The following is a 20,094-nucleotide window of genomic DNA, read 5'->3' on the forward strand; positions in this document are numbered from 1 at the left end:
TATATGGAAATCCCTGAAGAACACATACACATACACACACATTCATTAGAGCTAATAAATGAGTTTAGCAAAGTAGCAATTTTCATAATAGCCAAATATGGAAGCAAACCAAATGTCCATTAGCTGATGAATAAATGCCATTACCTGATTTTTAAAATCTGGTATATATCCATACAATGGAATATTGCTGCTGCTGCTAAGTCGCTTCAGTCGTGTCCGACTCTGTGCAACCCCAGAGACGGCAGCCCACCAGGCTCCCCCTTCCCTGGGATTCTCCAGGCAAGAACGCTGGAGTGGGTTGCCATTTCCTTCTCAAATGCATGAAAGTGGAAAGTGAAAGTGAAGTCACTCAGTCGTGTCCGACTCTTAGCAACCACATGGACTTCAGCCTACCAGGCTCCTCCGCCCATGGGATTCTCCAGGCAAGAGTACTGGAGTGGGACACCATCGTCTTCCCCAACAGTGGAATATTATTCAGCCATTAAAAGGAATGAGCACTGATACATGCTACAATATGGATAAACTGTGAAAACATTATGTTAGATGAAAGAATTCAAATACAGAAAGCCACACATCGCATGATTTTATTTGGATGAAATGTCCAGAACTGGCAAATTCATAGAGAGAAAGTAGACAAATGATTGCCAAAGGGTGAGAGGAAAGAATAATTGAGAAGCATGAGGTTTCTTTGGGGGATAAAAATATGCTGCAGTTAGATTAATGGTGATGGGTGCACAACATTATAAATATATACTACAATGCATTGAATTACTTTAAAATGACTGAGGTAGTGAATATTATGTGACTTTTATCTCAATAAGAAGTACTTTAAAAGAGAAAGACTGGCCTTTGAATATCAAATGATTTAAGAGCCCTAGGGAAAAACTGATAAAATTTATGATCAGTTTGTGTTTTTCAAATATGACCCTTACACTGAGAAAGCCAGAACTGAAGTAATAGATGTCTTATGTTACCCTATGATTAATTAAACAAAAATAAATAAATAAAGACTTCATTCTTCTTGATTCTAAAAATCAAGGTTCCACAGGTAGCAGTCCTAAATTAGCAAGAGAAGAATCTGATTGGCTGGCCCACCTCATCTTCTAGCCACACCTTAGCTATGGACAGATCGGCCTTAACTAATTCATGGGTCCCACTGTATAAAGATAGTCACTTAGGGACTCTGGGTGAGGCAAAAGCACTACTTGAGAGCTAAAGCCTTCCCTCTCCCCCACCACCTGCCCTTCTTCCTTGCGTCACCATCCATCCTGAGGATTAGCCAGTCTCCCTGGGCCTCCCAGCCCCTGCTCAGTGGCCTTCCCTCCTGCTGTTCAGACCTCCTCTCCTGCCTCCCCGACCTCTGCCCCACAGTTCTGTCCCAAAGAAATTTCAGAGAACATCCTCAGCATCCTGTGTTCTGCTCTGTTGTTTTTGTTGCTCAGTTGCTTCAGTCGTGTTTGACCCTTTGCCACCCCATGGATTACAGCACGCCAGGCTCCTCTGTCCATGGGATTTTCTAGGCAAGAATATTGGAGTGGGTAGCCACTTCCTTCTCTAGGGGGTCTCCTTGACCCAGGGATCAAACTTGGGTCTTCTGCATTGGCCAGGGGATTCTTTACTACGGAGCCATCGGGGAAGCCCTGGGTTCTGCTCTAAGGAAGTCTAAAGTTCAGGGCTTTGGATGATTAAGCTCAAGGCTTCTCACCAGGGTAGGGATGAATGACCCAGGGAGTGGGGAGCATTTCTGTGGAAATGGTTTGAGGAAGCTGAGTCAGCCTGCGTCTTTGCTAGGGCAGGGCCCAGGCGACTGACCCTCTGGAGGTCAGTCCCCTTGTCTCACGGGTTGTGCCCTTGTGTCCACTCAGGAGGTCATTGGCCCTTGAGACTCCTGGATCACTGCAGTGTGCTGTGCAGAGAACTGTGCTTTAGGAAAACTCCAGTGTTCTTGCCTGGAGAATCCCAGGGACGGGGGAGCCTGGTGGGCTGTCGTCTCTGGGGTCGCACAGAGTCGGACACGACTGAAGCGACTTAGCAGTTACAATGAAGAGAGAGGACTCTTCTTGATCCTCAGGAGATATTTTGAGGCACTACTTTGGGACAGGAGTAGGGAGTCTTCTTGGTACTGCATCAGTAACTGCTTCCTCGGACCACATCTACCCACCAACCCAGAGCAGGCGGACTTTTCTGCCTTCCCAAAACTGACTCTCTTGACCCTCTACTGGGCTTTTGTTGCTGTTGTTGTTGTTTTACTATCAAGAACTTCATCTAAGCCTCAACAGAGCCCCTAACCCAGGTCCCTTCTGCCTCTCTCCATATCACCATGTATCCAGCTTAGTGTACTGTCATAACCCCTCTGATCCTCAGTTTCCTTATCTGTAACATGAGAATAAAGATAACATTTACCTTTAATGAACTGAGACAGTAGCATTGGCATATATACACTATCATGTGTAATGGGAAGCTTCTATATAACACAGGGAGCCCAGCCTGGTGCTCTGAGGACCTAGAGGGGTGGGATGGGAGTGGGGAGGGAGGCTCATTGTTATATATATATAACAATGGCTGATTCTCTTTGTTGTACAGCAGAAACCAACACATTGCAAAGCAATTATCCTCCAATTAAAAAAAATTTTTTAAAGCATTTACCTTATAAGAGTACTTGTAAAGTTTAAATGAGATAAGGAATATGCAGCAATTCCTATACCACCTGTTGCATAAACACTCCACAGGCATTAGCTACTGTTGCTGTGATTTCATTATTCTATCTGTCATGCAACTGAGTCTAAGGAGCACTTAAGTATGTGTGAGGCCCTATGCTGGAAACTTAGGGGTACTATGTTTGGCCTTAAATAGGTTTAAGGAGAGAGCAAGAGGAGACATCACCAATCAGTAAAATAGTTCATAAGCATACTATTTGGCAGGTTTTCAAAATCTGTCAAAATGCCCAGAGATTCCACTCCATAACTGCCGCTTAAATACTCCCCTCCACCCATTTGCTGCACCTTCAGGGCTGTTTGGCTGGATGAGCCTGTCATCAGGATGCTCTAGGCTGGGCCTCATCTGTATTTCCCAGCTGGCCTCCCTTCTGCACACCCAGCCAATAGCACCAATACAGTCAAAGCCTCGTCCCTGACTTCCATCTTCAGGAGGACAGAGCCTGAGTTCCTGCCGGGTTCTGACCGGAAGGGGGTTGCTCAGCAGGGGGGGTTGTGGGGGCGGATCAAGGATTTTGTCTCTAGAGGGCCCTGGGAGTCTCCTCAGGAGGGATGGAGAGTGAAGGTGGACTGGGGTCAAGGGGTGGCCAGAGAGGCATTCATGGGAGGGAAGAAGGAGGCACCACACCTACGGGCAAGGAGGAGTCAGGAACCAGGGAACTCAGCCAGCTGAGGGGTTCAAATTCCTCTGAGGTGAACTCTGAGAAAGGAACCTGTGGGCACAGGAGGCCTGAGGAGGGAGAGAGCCAGAGGGGAAGACCCAGCCATTCTGCCAACTCACAGCCAGTCTTGGAAGCCGCAGTCAGCTGAAGCCGCCTCCCCTCAGGGTCCCGACTTGCCTGTCTCTCTTTGGCCCCCAGTGCCTGCCGGGAAGGAAAGCCGGATAGAGCAAGAAGACGATGGAGCCAGGCAGGACTCAGATAAGGCTTGATCCCAGGTGAGTGAGGGAGGCAGGCCCCAAGCCGGGAGCCAGTTGCTAAGCAGCAGGGGGCCCTCTCTGGCCTGTCCCTACCTCCCTCTGAGCCCAAGAATGAGACAGGACTGACAATGGTCTGGTCATTCTGGAAGGTCCTCAGAGACACTGGGGAAGGGTAAGTGTATGACCTCTCAGAACCTTAGCTTTGGCCCCCAACCAGGTAGAGGAAAATCCCAGAGGTGGAGGGGGCATGAGGGACATGCATAGAGCTCTGACCAGCTGGGGACCCACTCCTGGTGCTAAGTGTCCATTCTTTCTCTGGGACCCTGCTTTTTCTCCCTAGCCAACCCCTGGGCTGCTGCCCCTGTGAAGTGGAGGGAATGGACTGTGGGCTTTTTGAGCACTGCAGCCAGACCTGCAGACTGTCACCTGGGCCTTAAGGGGAAATGGAGACGCTCTGTGAACCTAGGAGTGTTTGAGGGAGTGTCAAGTTGCTGGAGTCCCTTCTGCTACCCACCCACCCACCCCCAGTCCCCATATTCTGAACACAGGCTGGTGTCTCTCCAGGTACACGGCAGATCTTCTGGAGATACTGAAAACCAATTACAGTGTTCCCTCTGCCTGCTTCTCTTACCCTCCCACTGCAGCCCAGCTTTTGAGAGGTAAGTCAGGGACCCTCCCCAGAGGAACTGAAAGAAGGAAAAATGAGCATCCCAAGGACGAAGTCAAAACAGCTGAGAGGAGCTGAGGGAAGGTGGTCCTGAGCTGGCCAGCATAGACTGAGTACCTGGGAGGATGGCTGACCCAGTGTCAATCTTGGTAAAAACCTTTTAGGGAACTTCCCTAGTGGTACAGAGGTTATTCAGGGGGTGCAGATTTGATCCCTGGTTAAGGAAGTAAGATCCTACATGCTGGGTAGTACAGTCAAAAATTTTTTAAAATTTGTAAAAGCTGGGGAAAGTAAAACTCTGGAGGAGCCAAAAAGTCAAAAGAGGGGCACGGCTATGTGGCCTGGAGAAAAACCTGCATGTTGGGACTCCCCAATTCATACAGGGGACACTGACCTGGAGCATTCTTCAGACCCCAGGGCCACCCAGGGACTCACATGGATGCCCAAAGCCCACAGAATCCCTTTGAGGCCTGCACAACATCCTTCTTAAAAGGAGTCTATACCACTCTTGAGAGTGGTTATTATGAATAATATTCTTAAAACTTAGGTGAACCTGTAAAAGTATTCTGACAGTGTTGGCCAACTAGCTCCTATTACCGAATTGGTTTTGAAAGTGAAAGGCATAGGCTGGGACTCTGTTTATTCCCTGGACACCTAAAACATGACAATCAAATGACCCTAGCATCTTGATAGCAAATGTAGCTCCCATCCGCAGTGTATTTTGTTTTCTTACTGCATGATCAGCCACCTCTTAGACGTTGATGAGTAGGAATCTGTGTCTCTATCCTTAATGTTTTTTCCTTCCTGATGTTCTTACCTCAAGGAGGAGACTCTTCCTAAACAGTAGGGTGTGGTCAGTGTGTACTAGGAGACAGATATGGGCATGTCTCTGTTTCAGATGATCTGAACTGGAGTGAATACCAACTGCCAGAGGAGGTCCAGGGGTGCCTTGTAGCTGCTCTGTGGTTCATGAACGTAGGCAGATGCTACATCCGACTCCAGGGATTTCTTGTTCAGAGATTGCCGATGGTGACACAAGTCTTCTCACACACCAGTGTTGTCAACCAGAGGCAACTTGGTCTCACAGGGTACTTTTGGCAATGTCTGGAGGCGATTCCAGTCACCACAAGTAGAGGGTGCTACTGGCATCTAGTGGGGTAGAGGTCAGGGAGTTTGCCCTGGAAACAAAGGAAAGTCCCCACAACCAAGGAATTAGCTGGGGCAAGGGGTCAATAGTGCTGAGATTGAGAAACCCTGTCTTACACAGTGAAAATGGATCGCACATTGCTTTGCTGCAAAATGTGCAAATAGAAGCACCGAGGATATTCAAAGTAGGTAGACTATTCTGGGTCTGGTAGTCTGGGGAGCTACCTTGTTCCCCCATTGAACTGTTGGAGTGAGTAACAGTTGGAAAGTAGGGAGCTGGAGTGGAGAAAGAATGAGTAGGCAGGTTCTCCAGGCCCTGGGGAGATTCAAGGTTACTGGTGAGGAAGCAGGGGACAGTTGAGAGGGCTGGGCAGGTTAGGTGGGGCCTGCTGAGTGTCAGGCAGAGGAGTTGTACTTTATCCTGCAGGCAGTAGATGAGGGCTCTGAGATTGGGAGGAGCTGGATAGTATTTCAGGACAATTAATTAGTAATCAAGATAGACTTTGGGGAGTAAGGGCCTTAAGAAGCAGGGGTATAAATTGGAGGTCAGTGCCCCAGCCTAACAGGAAGGGCAAGAGCCTGTGCCAGAGCAGTGTCAGGGAAAAGAAGGACAGATTGGAAAATACAGGCAATCCAAAGAAAGAGCAGGCAATCTGGTAAATATTTAGACAAGGTAAGTGAAAGAAAAAGAAACTCTAATGATGACTCCAAGAATATGAACAGAGGTGACGACACTCACAGAAATAGAGTCAGGAAGAGGTGCCCATTGGACACGTGGTGAAACCTTTTCCTTCTTCATTTATAAACTCTTTGTTTCCTTAAATGCTATTTAGGAAAGAACTATTCTGGAAGAACTATTGAAACTTTCAATAATTTGTTTTTGAAATGCCTGTGATATGACTGCAATTATAATCCCTAGACGATCTTCTTATTAGTGGACTGATCCAAACTTTTATATGGGGGGAGTGAAGGGCCAAGAAAAGCCAATTTTGAAAAAGAGTAAGGAGGATATGTGCCCTACCAGATATTAAAGTTTATATATTATAAGACTAGAGTAATTGAAGCAATAATATAATAACTGCAACCACACAACCCAGACTGGGACTTAAACCCACTATTTGTGGGGTTTTTTTTTCTTTTTGGCCATACCACATGGCTTGCAGGATCTTAGACTGGGAGGAGTAGAGGAACTCTCCTATACGTGCTAAGGAGATACGTCTAAGAATGCTTACAGTAGCATTTGTTTGTCACAAAGAAAATAATAACAACCATGAAAACAATGTTGAGTGGAAAACATTTATATAGATTTTTTTTAATGCAAAGCAGTATAATTATGTTGAGCATGTACATATGTTGTAAAAAAAATTAAAACATACAGGAAAAGATACACACCAACTTCAGAATAGCAGTTAGCCCTGGGAGGTGAAGTCAAGGGAAAAGGACCCCGGAGATATATACAGGGTCTTCAAGTACACCTGTAATGTTTTATTTTTCTAAGAATAACTTTTGAACAAAACTGGCAATATCATAACTCTTCGAAATGGATTATGGATATATTAATGCAGCTCTATTATTCTTTTTATTTTAAAAACCTTTATAATTGTAAAATAATTATAAAAATAATTTTTGACAGGCTATGATGAAATGTTAGGTGGAAAAAACAGAATGCAAAATTTTATAGTATGATTGCAGTAATACAATATGTATACACTTTAACCAGGATGTTTTTTAAAGCTACTTTTTATTGAGTAAATACTACCATTGAGTCATGCTAAGAGGTTTAATTGGAGGATAAAAATCTACCCACGATTATAGAGCAAGAAGTAAATGGAATTTTACTTTGAGTTTAGAGCCTATGCTCTTCACCTCCATGGAAATACATGCAAAAAGGAGAATAATTTTTGGTTAGGCACTAGCTTGGATTATGGGTAAAACTTTTTTTTCAAAGTTTTAATGTTCTTATATTGTTTTAATTATTTAAGAGAGTAATCTTCATTGTTACAGATGCAATGGGAATTTGCTAGTTGCTCAAGTATAGTTGTATTCAACAGGTCAGTTAGACAAGTATTTCCCAAAGTGTGTTCCTTGGAATACTAATCCCAAGGAGTGCTCTATGAAAACAGAGCCTGTAGAAAAATCAGTTCTGTAAAAGCTATAGTCTATAACCTCCTTTTGGAAATTAACAATATAAATCAGATTTAAAACTTATACTCTGCAGGAAAGAAACATGTTTAACCTTGTTTAAAGTGTTTCCAAAAATCCTTGAGCTATCAGAAACTTTTGTTTCATAGTATCTGTTAAGATACAGAAAAATAAGACAGAGGAAGATCTTCTAAAGAGATAAATGAGTTTGAGGTAGAGTAATGGTGTTGCCCCCCCCCCCCCCCCCCCCACCGCCCCCACTCCAGTACTCTTGCCTGGAAAATCCCATGGATGGAGGAGCCTGGTAGGCTGCAGTCCATGGGGTCACTAAGAGTCGGACACGACTGAGCAACTTCACTTTCACTTTTCTCTTTCCTGCATTGGAGAAGGAAATGGCAACCCACTCCAGTGTTCTTGCCTGGAGAATCCCAGGGACGGGGGAGCCTGGTGGGCTGCCGTCTATGGGGTCACACAGAGTCGGACACGACTGAAGTGACTTAGCAGCAGCAGCAGTAGTGTTGGCTGTGGATGCTAAGGAAGTTCTCTCTCCTAGCTTCTGCCCCGTGGAAGTGAATGTGAGAGCCTGTAGACACTGCAAGCATGAGAAAGAACAGAGCACAAAAGGCAGCAGATACAAGAAACTGCAAAAGCACTTCCATACTGAATAGCTGGAATATGCCTCACCTCCACCTTCATCAACTTAAGCAACTTTTGATGGTTAATATTATTCCACATTTCTTCCCATAGTTATGTGAACACACCCCGAGTCAGCATGTGTAATGGTGAAGAGAATGGGCTTAGTTAGGATCAGGAACCCTTGGGTTTAAATCCCAGCTCTGTCACTTTCAGGCTGTGTGATCATGGATGAGGTGCTCAACTCTAAGCCTAGTTTCCTGGAAAAGCATGTAAATGGAGATGACAGTAAGAATCCTCATGTGGTCATTTCTTTCATTGAACAAATAGTCACAGTTACTGTTTCATGCACTTGGAGATAGAACAGAAAACAAGCCTGACAAAGTCCTTGCCTTTGTGGAGTTCACACTACCATCACTCTATGGGGACAAGCAATAAATATGTAAATAACCTCACTGTGAGGGCAACTTGGGAGGGAGAGATAACACCACACTGGACATTCAAGGGTTGCTGACTGAGGAGGGGCATTTGAGCAGAGAGCTCAGTGAGGAGAATAAGCCAGACACGGGGAGCTCAGGGAGAAAAACTGAACAGGCAGCAGCCAAGCACTCTAAAGTCCTGGAGGTAGGAATGGCTCAGGTGGTGGTTAGGCGGTTGAGGGGTGGTAGGGAAATCCTAAACCGCAATAAACAGAAGAGGTGAGATGCAATGGTTGAGTCTGGAACACAGGGTGTAGGAGAGGATGAGGGATCAGTATCGGAGACCCAGGGTCTCCAGGAGAGGAGCCAGAACTGTGGTTACTGGAGTCAAGCGGGATGGGAGAGATTTTCAAGGAGGAGGGAATAGTCAAGGACAGTGAAGATTGAGAAAGGCTTTGACATGATGGCTTCTGGAGGGGCTGTTTCCACTCTCAGCTCTCAGTGAGCTGATGAGGACGAGAGTCAAGCAGGGGCTGGGGGAGTCCCTCAAGGAAGGATCTCCAGCGGTATTCCCCTTCCCAACAAAGGACATTGGTTTTTAGAAATCTACTGAATTAATTTTGCTTTCTGCCTATCTGGACTTTATATTTTGTCTGTTTTTTTTTTTAACTAAACATTTCCATTGTAAAAAATAATTCAGTAAAGTCAATATGAAAATAGAGAAAAGTATGAAGAAGAAAGTCGCGTATGGTCCCACCACTCAAGACCAGCACTGCAAGTATCATAGTATAAGCTGTTTTCTGTGCTTTTATTTAACAGTAGTGGAAATCATACTATACTACAATTTTATATACTGTTTTTATAAGCATGACAGCGTATGAATTTTTTCATATTACTTCATATTTGGCAAAGTATATCTTTAAAAAAACTTATTTGTTGTAAAATGTATATTTGTTATAGAATAATTGGAAAAGAAAGAAGACAAAGACCACCTACAGTCTCATCACCCAAAGATGGCATTGCTCATTTATTCCTAGGCAATCGTTTTTAATGTTTTTATCTTAACCCACATGAACATGGTGTAAAATTTTAAATAGTACAAAAAGGCTACTAATGAAAATTAACACTCCCCTGCCCTATTTATTCTCATTTTTAATCTTCATCCTACTTTTTTAGCTGATGATTTTTTAATAGTTACTTTCAAATTACCATTATTTCATGTGGTATCAGTTTTGTATATTATCTGTGGCTGCCTCTATAATACATAAAGATTTAATTCACTTAGTACCAAACTTCTACTCATTCCACGTGGTTTCATCATTATTTTTAGTTGGTTATCTTTATAGCTGTATATACTATACCTATAGTTTATTTCTTATTTTGCCAACTGCGGATAGTACTTCTTCACTTTCCATTTTGTATGATAAAGATATTAGGGCCCCACTCTTTCCTTCAACTCTTTTCTATCCTTCTCTTCAGCCAAATCCTTTACATAGCTATAGTTTTACTATACTATTTATTTTTATTTCTTTCTGGTCACACCATGTGGCTTTTGGGATCTCAGTTCCCCACCCAGGGATCACACCCTGGCTGCCAGGAGTGAACATACCAGGTCCTAACCACCAGCTGCTGCTGCTGCTGCTAAGTCGCTTCAGTTGTGTCCGACTCTGTGCGACCCCAGAGACGGCAGCCCACCAGGCTCCCCCTTCCCTGGGATTCTCCAGGCCAGAACACTGGAGTGGGCTGCCATTTCCTTCTCCAATGCAAGAAAGTGAAAAGTGAAAATGAAGTTGCTCAGTCGTGTCTGACTCTTAGCGACCCCATGGACTGCAGCCTACCAGGCTCCTCCATCCATGGGATTTTCCACACAAGAGTACTGAAGTGGGTTGCCATTGCCTTCTCCGCCTAACCACCAGAGAGCCAGGGAATTTCCTGTGGTAATTTTGCTTTCTGCTTTGTTCATTTTAAGGTTTGTTTGTTTCAGTTATAAGTTACATTCAATAAAGGGCAATGATTTTATGTATATAATATGATGGATTTTTACCCAAGTGTGCATCTGTGAAATCACCACTTTACTGCTTATACTTTTTTTTTTTAACATTCAGAAGTTTAAACTCTTTGTATCAAATTTGACCATCCTTCTCTTTGTGATTTCTTGGATTACACCTAAGCTTAGGAAGGTCTTCCCTCAAGTTTTGATGAAAATACAATTCTCTCTTCTATTTCCCTTCTCTCAATTTTCCCTGTTTTATTTTTAAATAAATACCGCTTTTTTAAATCTTTTTTTAAAACACTTTTTTTTTTTTGTATTGAGGTATAGCCGATTAACAATGTTGTGATAATTTCAAGTGAACAGAGAGGGGACTCAGCCATACATACACATGAATCCATTCTCCCTGAAGCCCCGACCCGCTCCCATCCAGGCTGGCACATAATATTGAACAGAGTTCCATTGGCTATACAGTAGATCCTTGTTGTTTATTAAAGATTTATCTTTTTAATCTATCTGGAATTATTTTGATACATAGAAGGCTTTATGTGTATATCATGATAAAACAATAGCAACTGTTTTAAACCCACATTTTTATTGTATAAGGATAAAATTGTGTCAGAAAAAAGATCCTCTGTTATGTTTATATCTTTAAAATTTCAAGGAAGGGAGGTAAAGTCTTTTTTTAATTAAGGATTGCAGCCAGGTGGATTTTTGCTTGTTTTATTTTGTTAATGTTTAAAACCTGCCGGGCCTACTAGAGCAATATCTGTAGAGGTAATTGAGAATGAGGCAACAGAACTAAATAGCAACACTAAGCCAGTAATTTGGTCACACAGTGGGCCGCATCCTAATTAAGTGGAAGCAGGTGGAGACAGGAATGGGGAGGAGGGAAGAACAACACAGTCCTATCTTTTGAGGCCTGTAACAGAAAGGAAAAGCTTACCACTGACTTCAGAAGTGTAGGCTGGGAGATTGTCCAAGGACTGCCTTCCCTGCAGCAGGTCCTCTGGATTAATCACAGACCTAACTGTGGTCAGAGATAAAGCGCCTCTTGGAGAAAGCAAACAAAAAGAAAAACATGTACCCTGAAATAAGAACAACCAGGATCAAAGTTCAGTTCAGTTCAGTTGCTCAGTCGTGTCCAACTCCATGGACTGCAACCCCATGAACTGCAGCACACCAGGCTTCCCTGTCCATCACCAGCTCCCGGAGCTTACTCAAACTCATGTCCGTCGAGTTAGTGATGCCATCCAACCATCCCATCCTCTGTCGTCCCTTTCTCCTCCCATCTTAAACCTTTTTCAGCATCAGAGTCTTTTCAAATGAGTCAGTTCTTTGCATCAGGTAGCCAAAGTATTGGAGTTTCAGCTTCAGCATCAGTCTTTCCAATGAATATTCAGGGCTGATTTCCTTTAGGATGGACTGGTTGGATCTCCTTGCAGTCCAAGGGACTCTCAAGAGTCTTCTCCAACACCACACTTCAAAAGCATCAAAGTAGTTTTTGAGAAATTCACCTTTGTCCTGGTTGCTCTTTGTGATGTCACCAAGTATGACTGACCCAGATGACAACTCAAGTCTTCACTGGGATGTGGTCTCCTTCTTCCTTGTTTTGGTGTCAGCAGCTCTGAGCTGCCCTCAGTCACCAAAACATAGGGCAGACCAGCCAATATCTTCATTGTTCAGTCACCCAGTCATGTCAGACTCTTTGCGACCCCATGGACTGCAGCATGCCAGGCCTCCCTGTCCCTCACCATCTCCTGGAGTTTGTCCAAGTTCATGTCCACTGCATCAGTGATACCATCCAGCCATTTCGTCCTCTGTCACCCTTTTCTTCTGCCTTCAATCTTTCCCAGCTTCAGGGTCTCTTCCAATGAGTCAGCTGATTGCATCAGGTGACCAAAGTATTTGAGCTTCAGCATCAATCCTTCCAATAAGTATTCAGGGTTGATTTCCTTTACTCCCAATGCAACAGGACAGTGGCTGGACTCTGCCAGTCTTCCCCTTCTTCTTCTATCATGTAGCCAGTTGGGAGACTAAAAGCAAAGGGTCTGCCAAGGAGGGAAGAGACTTAGATAAATGAGGGTCCAGGCTTAGTCACTGAGGACATGGAACTAACTCTGTTTAAAACATTGTTGCACTAATGCAACTAACATGCTCAGAAACAAATATTGTGACTATATTAGTGTTTTCCTGTTAGCAAGGGTGAGGCCAGAGGAGCCTCATTGGTGTTGTTAAAATGTTTGTTATCTTCTATTATCAGGTGAGCTTGTTTAAAATGTAGATTACATCCCGGGTGTATGGGAACAACATCTATGTGGCAGGGGGTATAGGGAGTGGGGGTCTGGACAGCTACTTTTTAACAACTCCTCAAATGATTTCAATAAATACTAAAGACAGCTACTGGATTACATTTAATGTGAGAATAAGTGTACTTGGGGCCAGCATAGGTCAAATATCCTTGGAGTCTTTGCTTGGGTCCACTTCTTTTGTTAAAGTCCTGTTGTGTGTCCTAGTAAAGTGACAAAATTTTTGAAATCAATTTTAAACATCTCTAGGCTCCAAAATCACTGCAGATGGTGACTTCAGCCATGAAATTAAATGACGCTTACTCCTTGGAAGGAAAGTTATGACCAACCTAGATAGCATGTTCAAAAGCAGAGACATTACTTTGCCAAAAAAGGTCCGTCTAGTCAAGGCTATGGTTTTTCCTGTGGTCATGTATGGATGTGAGAGTTGGACTGTGAAGAAAGCTGAGCACTGAAGAATTGATGCTTTTGAACTGTGGTGTTGGAGAAGATTCTTGAGAGTCCCTTGGACTGCAAGGAGATCCAACCAGTCCATTCTAAAGGAGATCAGCCCTGGGTGTTCTTTGGAAGGAATGATGCTAAAGCTGAAACTCCAGTACTTTGGCCACCTCATGCAAAGAGTTGACTCATTGGAAAAGACTCTGATGCTGGGAGGGATTGGGGGCAGGAGGAGAAGGGGATGACAGAGGATGAGATGGCTGGATGGCATCACAGACTCAATGGACGTTGAGTTTGAGTGAACTCCGGGAGATGGTGATGGACAGGGAGGCCTGGCGTGCTGCGATTCATGGGGTCGCAAAGAGTCCGACACGACTGAGCGACTGAACTGAACTGAAGTATATCAAGTTCATACTGTTCATGGGGTTCTCAAGGCAAGAATACTGGTTTGCCATTGCCTTCTCCATTGGAAGGACTGGTGCCGAAATTGAAACTCCAATACTTTGGCTACCTGATGCGAAGAGCTGACTCATTTGAAAAGACCCTGATGCTGGGAAAGATTGAAGGCAGGAGGAGAAGGGGATGACAGAGGATGAGATGATTGGATGGCATCACCAACTCAATGGACATGAGTCTGAGCAAGCTTCGAGAGTTGGTGATGGACAGGGAAGCCTGGCATGCTGCAGTCCATGGGGTCACAAAGAGTTGGACACAACTGAGTGACTGAAGTATATCAGTATATATTCTGATGTATATCATAAGTATATATTTTGCTTTAATTATAATGTTAACTGGTCCCTGTCTGCTAGCATAACCCCTGACACTGAGAAAAGTGAATAGGCCCTGTTGACCTCCGAACTTAGAATTTTTGTTCATTATGTACAAACTTGTTAGGTGTCTATATCCTGATTCAAGTAAGCCTTACCATACTTAGATTGATCTGGTCTAGTCTCCCATGCATGCAGAAGAATGACTATTTCTTAGTCACATGTTGGAAATTCTAGGTCTAAGAAAAAGCCCATCTTCGGCATGATAGGAAGCCTAGACCTGGTAATTCTAGATGTGGTAAAGCAATTAGATGCATGTGAGGAAGCCCACATCTTCTGCTCCTCAGCCCTGGTCTTCAGCTCACTGGAGCCTCTCCTCTCTTTCCACTCTAGCATTGGGCCCTATGGATATTTCCCTCATGGTCATCATGACCTTGTTTGTCCTGGGCTCAATAGCCATCTTCCTGGAGGCTGCTGTCTACCTGCACAAGAACACCCGCTGCCCTATCAAGAGGAAGACCCTGATCTGGTGCAGCTCTTCACCCACGGTGAGGGTCCTGCAGCTGCCTTTGGGGAGGGGCTGAAGAGGAAGATTCCTTTCAACTCAATAATTCAAGTTGCCTTCCTCTACTACTTTGGGGTGGGGGTTTTAGTCTGCTATCTGCAGTCAGGATCCCATGCTTAGAAGGTCACAGGCAGTGAGATGGAGTGTTTGAAATCTTAGAGCCACAGAAACAGCTCTAAGAACAGCTGAAGAACTGTCTGAGCCCACCAGCTATCCCACTCACTACTCCCCTGCTACTGTGTTGCTGTTAAAATAAGCTTGTTTCCTGCACAGACCAGCAGTGGTTCCTCAGAGGGTAGGAGGAGAGTAATTTTTTCCCATGGGGTCATGTTCACTCTACCCTTACATTGTAAGTCCTTCTAACTCACTCTTACAGCCATTTGATAGCTCTTTGGCACGCTCGCAGGCCACATGATGGGGTTTCTCTTTCCGTGTGGTGAGCTCTGTGTCTGTTTCGGGTGAAGAACAAAGCCCTTGAGGTCCTTTTCTGCCAGACGACACCTGCCTGGGCCATCTCAAGACATCAGAGGTGCTCTAATAACAAGGGATGTTGAAAAGGAAGGGTTGGATCTTGATCTACGTACCCTTAAAGATGAATTGGCCTATTCCTACTCCAGTGACATATGTTGAGAGATAAGTCTTCAAAAGAGCCTCTGACTCAAGGTGACTTTCTGTCTCTAACACTAGACAAGGAATAAACTGACAGCTGAATTTAAAAAAATATTTTGTTTTAATTAGTTGATTTAACTAGCTCTTTTTCCAACTGGTCACTTTTTTTTTTTTTAATATTTATTTGGCTGTGCCAAGTGTTAGTGGGATCTAGTTCCCTGACCAGGGAATGAACCCAGGCCACTTGCACTGGGAGCTCAGAGTCTTAGCCACTGGACCACGAGGAAAGTCCCCAGTTAGTCACTTTTAAGTAATGGTGCCTCAGATGTTTAGCTTTTGCTTCCTTGAGCCCCTTGCCACAAAAGGTGAGCATGCAGTCTCCTTCCTTACCCTAACCAGCTCCTGGTTCTTCTCCAAGCAGATAGTGTCTGCATTCTCCTGCTTTGGTCTCTGGATTCCTCGTGCCCTGACACTAGTGGAAATGGCCATAACTGCGTGAGTGTCCTGCCCTGCCCCCAGCTGAACTTGATATCCCTCTGAGGTCCCCCTTCTGCTCCTCTCAACCCTGGGAATCCAGAGTTTGTGTCTTTTTTTTTTTTTTAATCCCCTGTCCCTTCCATAAGTCCATGCAAACAAACTGATCACAAATCAGGCCCTTTCCAACTTATCTCTTGAACTTCTAGTGCATCTTAGGCACCATTTTGTTCTCACAGCCTGCCCTCTTCCACCTGTCCTCTCTCAGTTCTCAAAATGCCTAGACCCTACCTGACCCCTTCAGGAAGCCCCCTTCTCCCTGTCCTTTTGCAGTCTGTTTTTCTTTGGCAGCAGGTGGTATCCCGCCAGCTGCTGCCACCTCCCTTCTGTGTGCTCTTAGGCCCACCTCCCGCCTCTCCCCAACTCCAGGTTTTACGCGATGTGCTTTTACCTGCTGATGCAGGCCATGGTGGAAGGCTTTGGTGGGAAGGAGGCGGTGTTGAGGACACTGAAGGACACCCCGGTGATGATCCATACAGGCCCCTGCTGCTGCTGCTGCCCCTGCTGCCCCCGAATCAAGATCACCAGGTGAAGTGGGAGGGAGAGGCTGCCTGGAGAGCAGACTGGCCTCTTCTGCACTCTCTCAAGAGCCTCTTCTGGCTCTCTCAGTCCTGCTTCAAGCCTCATGGAATTTGGCTTGTATGGAACAAAGCCAGTGATGAAAGGGTGGGCATCCCACAGCCAGGACCCACACACTGGGCACCCAAACAGGGGTAGGAGGAACAGAGGAAGGAGAACTCCAGAGTTCCCATCACTTGCGCTCACTGTCCCCTACAAACTTTATCACAGAGAACAAACTGCACTTTGGGCTATTTACTTTCCCCTTCCATCCGTTTCAGTTAATGAGGTTGGGGTCAATCCTCAGATAGTTCTTGCTCAAAAGGCATCATTCTGGTCTGAGAGTGAGTGGGAGGCAATAAAGATGGTTCCCAATGCTCTTCCTAAGTCCCCACCCACTTGACTATGTTGGTGTCTATGATGGTGGCCAAGCCTTGCCAGGAACCCAATGAGAGAGCTGGAAGTTCTGGTTGGGGTGGGTGATTTGTAGGTCTATGTTCCTAATCCTCTTCCCACTTCAGGAAGAGACTTCAGCTGCTGCTGTTGGGCCCCATCCAGTACGCCTTCTTCAAGATATCATTGACCCTGGTGGGCCTGTTTCTCATCCCTGATGGCATCTTTGACCCATCAGACGTAAGTCCAGAGTAAGGGGCAGCAGAGGCCAAGATGAGTTTAATTCCTTTGAGCTCTAGAAGGAATAGCTGGAACCAATATCCCCTGATTCAGGGGCCCAGGGTTGGGATAGCCCCAAGTACAGGGCGACTGTGGAAAAGCAGAGGCTCAGGGACTCTAACGGGGAGAGAAGAAGCTTTTTTATTTCCCCCACCATTGGGAGAAGGGAAAAAAAAGGAGAAAGGGGCTTGCTTCCTCACTGACTGCTTTCTGGCCTGCCACCAGATTTCTGAGGGGAGCACAGCTCTATGGATCAACACTTTCCTCGGTGTGTCCACCCTGTCGGCTCTGTGGACCATAGGCATCATTTTTCGTCAAGCCAGGCTGCACCTGGGCGAGCAGAACATAGGAGCCAAATTTGTTCTGTTCCAGGTAACTATACCCTGAGAGAGAAAAGATGGTTAATAATGAGCCACAAATCGTAGGGGTTAGAAGCTGAGACTAATAAAGGCTAGAAGTGGGTCTGGGAATCTTCTTAAGCCTTAGGTTTCCTGTGAGATTTGGGAAAGAATCCCTGCCCTTCCCCAGTTGTTGCTTTTCTGTGCTGTAAGTTTCCTAAGGTTGCTGGAGCAAAATAGCACAAAGCGGGTGGCTTAAAACAGAAATGCATTGCCTCACAGTTCTGGAGGTTGGAAGTCCAAAACCAAGCTATCAGCGGGCCACATGCCCACTGAACACTGTTGGGGCGAACCCTTCCTTGACTATTTCTGGCTTCTGATTGTTTGCAGCAATCTTTGGCATCCTTGGCTTATCACAGGGCATTCTCCCCTTGTGTGTCTGTGTCTCTTTTTCTGATAAGGACGTCGGTCATATGGAATAAGGACCCACCCTACTTCAGTATGACCTCGTCTTAACTAATTACATCTAATCAGTTACCAAGACAATGATGGTCACATTCTGAGGTCCTGGGGGTGAGGACTCCAATGCATCTTTTAGGGGAACACAATGACACACATAACACATGAATTTTTAAACCTTAAATTATTATCTTTGCTGTTTTCTTTTCTTCACTACCCATTAATTCTAAAAATCTTGCAATTCATCACCACTAGAAACATCAGCAATAGCACCCCACTCCAGTACTCTTGCCTGGAAAATCCCATGGACGGAGGAGCCTGGTAGGCTGCAATCCATGGGGTTGCTAAGAGTCGGGCACGACTGAGCGCCTTCGCTTTCACTTTTCACTTTCATGCATTGGAGAAGGAAATGGCAACCCACTCCAGTATTCTTGCCTGGAGAATCCCAGGGACAGAGGAGCCTAGTGGGCTGCCGTCTATGGGGTATCACAGAGTCGGACACGACTGAAGCGACTTAGCAGCAGTAGCAGAAACATCAGCATTATCACAGTTACAACTATATATGACCAGTACTACATATTAGGCGCTTTTCATACATTAATTACATTTAAGTTCACTATAATCTTCAGAATCATTGTTTTTTCTATTTTACAAATGAGAAACTGAGGTGTTTTGGGGTTTGCTCAAAGGTACATAAGGGATGGGACTGGAATTTAAACATAGAACTATCTACTCCCAAACCCACATCCCTTCTTCTCATCTCACTGACTCTGCATCATCACCTCTTTCTTGAGGATTTTCCCAAAGGCACATTTGTTCACTTTTTACACTTTCCATTCTCTAAGCCCAGAGATAACTTTTCCACCAAATGCAATGACTTCTAGCCCCATATTGTTTCTCTTCTCTCTCCATTCTTTCTGTCTTCTTGCTGGGCCCTTCTCCTATTCCCAAGGCATAGTGATTCCTTTATAGTCAACAGATTGATTTCACATAAATTCTCATTTGACCTAAGCAGGTGCTGCTTACAGGCACATAGTAGGCAGAAGTGGAGGGTCTATAGGAAGACAGAGGACAGGTCCCTACCACGGAGTAAGGGACTGACAGGGCACAGAAAGGATCTAGGCTACAGAAGCACTTAGAGGTCAGGCCACAGAATAAAAGCCTTGTGATTAATGAACCTGCCCATGATTATTGGAGGGAACCCTGGACAAGCCAAGTCTACCCTGAAGAAGCTGTGCATCAGAAAAGTGTACTCAGAGAGGGCAAGCACTAAGACACATTTCAAACACAGCAGTGGGCCGGTCAGCCTGTGCCAGGGATGCTGAGCCCCCATCCTCACTCCTCTTTTCTGTTCTGCAGGCACTCCTTATTCTGTCTGCCCTGCAGCCATCCATCTTCTCAGTCTTGGCCAGTGGCGGGCAGATTGCTTGTTCACCTCCCTTTTCTTCTAAAATCAGGTCTCAAGGTAAGCACATGGGGCTTCCTAGTCTATTCCAGGATGGGCAGGAGGGGGAGGTCCGAGAAGAGAGGATCTTAGATTGGAAGTAGGGCTAGCCACTCTCAGAATATTCAGTGTTCTGCTTAGAGTACTGAGAAAGAGACCTCCAAGAAATCTAGCAGAGGCTCTGAGTCTATGACCTCTCTGATCACACAGACAGCTGCAATCCCGCAGCTTGAGGCCCAGCCCTGATGATCAACCCAGGAAGCCATGGGTTCAATCCTCAGCTCCTGAAAGAGGAATAGGTGTGGTTAGGAAGCAGACGGTCATGATGATAAAACATGCAAAAGAAATGTTTAATGCTAGCCTCAAAGTTCAGGAGATAGAGAGCCAAGTTCTGGTTCTGGCTCTACTGTCAACTTGCCATGTTACTGTTGACAACTTAATATCTCTAGGTCCTGGTTTGAGGATAAATTAAGAGAAACTGCTGTCCAACTCATACGCCAGGGCTGCTATGGGATACCACCTCTGTTAAGTTAGAATAACCTATATTTTGTCCCATGCTGCAGTGATGAACTGCCACCTCCTCATCCTTGAGAGTTTTCTGATCACTGTGCTGACACGAATATACTACCGAAGGAAAGATGACAAGCTTGGATATGAACCTTTCTCTTCTCCAGACCAGGATTTGAACCTCAAAGCCTGAGGTGAATGGCTTGGACAATGAAAGAGACACTGTATTCATTAGATGGGCACAGATTTCTTTACTGTTCTTCA

The 20,094-nt window shown here is 45.0% G+C and overlaps 1 protein-coding gene across 3 annotated transcripts; it reads left to right on the top strand.

Moving 5' to 3' along the window:
• Positions 1-3,354: 3,354 nt before the first annotated feature.
• Positions 3,355-20,023, top strand: SLC51A (solute carrier family 51 subunit alpha). 3 transcript variants are annotated; one of them, XM_006054241.3, is made up of 9 exons: positions 3,355-3,651; positions 4,198-4,292; positions 14,538-14,692; positions 15,740-15,813; positions 16,222-16,380; positions 16,932-17,043; positions 17,308-17,454; positions 19,239-19,344; positions 19,887-20,023. In XM_006054241.3, the coding sequence occupies exons 1-9, from the start codon at positions 3,614-3,616 to the stop codon at positions 20,021-20,023; spliced, it is 1,023 nt and encodes a 340-aa protein (XP_006054303.1). In that variant the 5' UTR covers positions 3,355-3,613. The 3 variants fall into 3 exon arrangements, with proteins under 3 accessions (XP_006054303.1, XP_025141477.1, XP_044798897.1); XM_025285692.2 differs by lacking the exons at positions 3,355-3,651; positions 4,198-4,292 and adding an exon at positions 5,994-6,119; XM_044942962.1 differs by lacking the exons at positions 3,355-3,651; positions 4,198-4,292 and adding an exon at positions 10,518-10,577.
• Positions 20,024-20,094: the final 71 nt, after the last annotated feature.

The sequence above is a fragment of the Bubalus bubalis genome, chromosome 1 (genome assembly GCF_019923935.1).
Source record: "Bubalus bubalis isolate 160015118507 breed Murrah chromosome 1, NDDB_SH_1, whole genome shotgun sequence".
NCBI lineage: Eukaryota > Metazoa > Chordata > Mammalia > Artiodactyla > Bovidae > Bubalus > Bubalus bubalis.

Bases quoted from the DNA above. Each gene is read 5' to 3' on its own strand.
- SLC51A (XM_006054241.3), top strand. From the start codon at position 3,614: ATGGAGCCAGGCAGGACTCAGATAAGGCTTGATCCCAG. The intron at 4,293-14,537 runs GTAAGTCAGGGA...TTTCCACTCTAG, and splicing joins TGCAGCCCAGCTTTTGAGAG to CATTGGGCCCTATGGATATT. The intron at 17,455-19,238 runs GTAACTATACCC...TCTGTTCTGCAG, and splicing joins CCAAATTTGTTCTGTTCCAG to GCACTCCTTATTCTGTCTGC.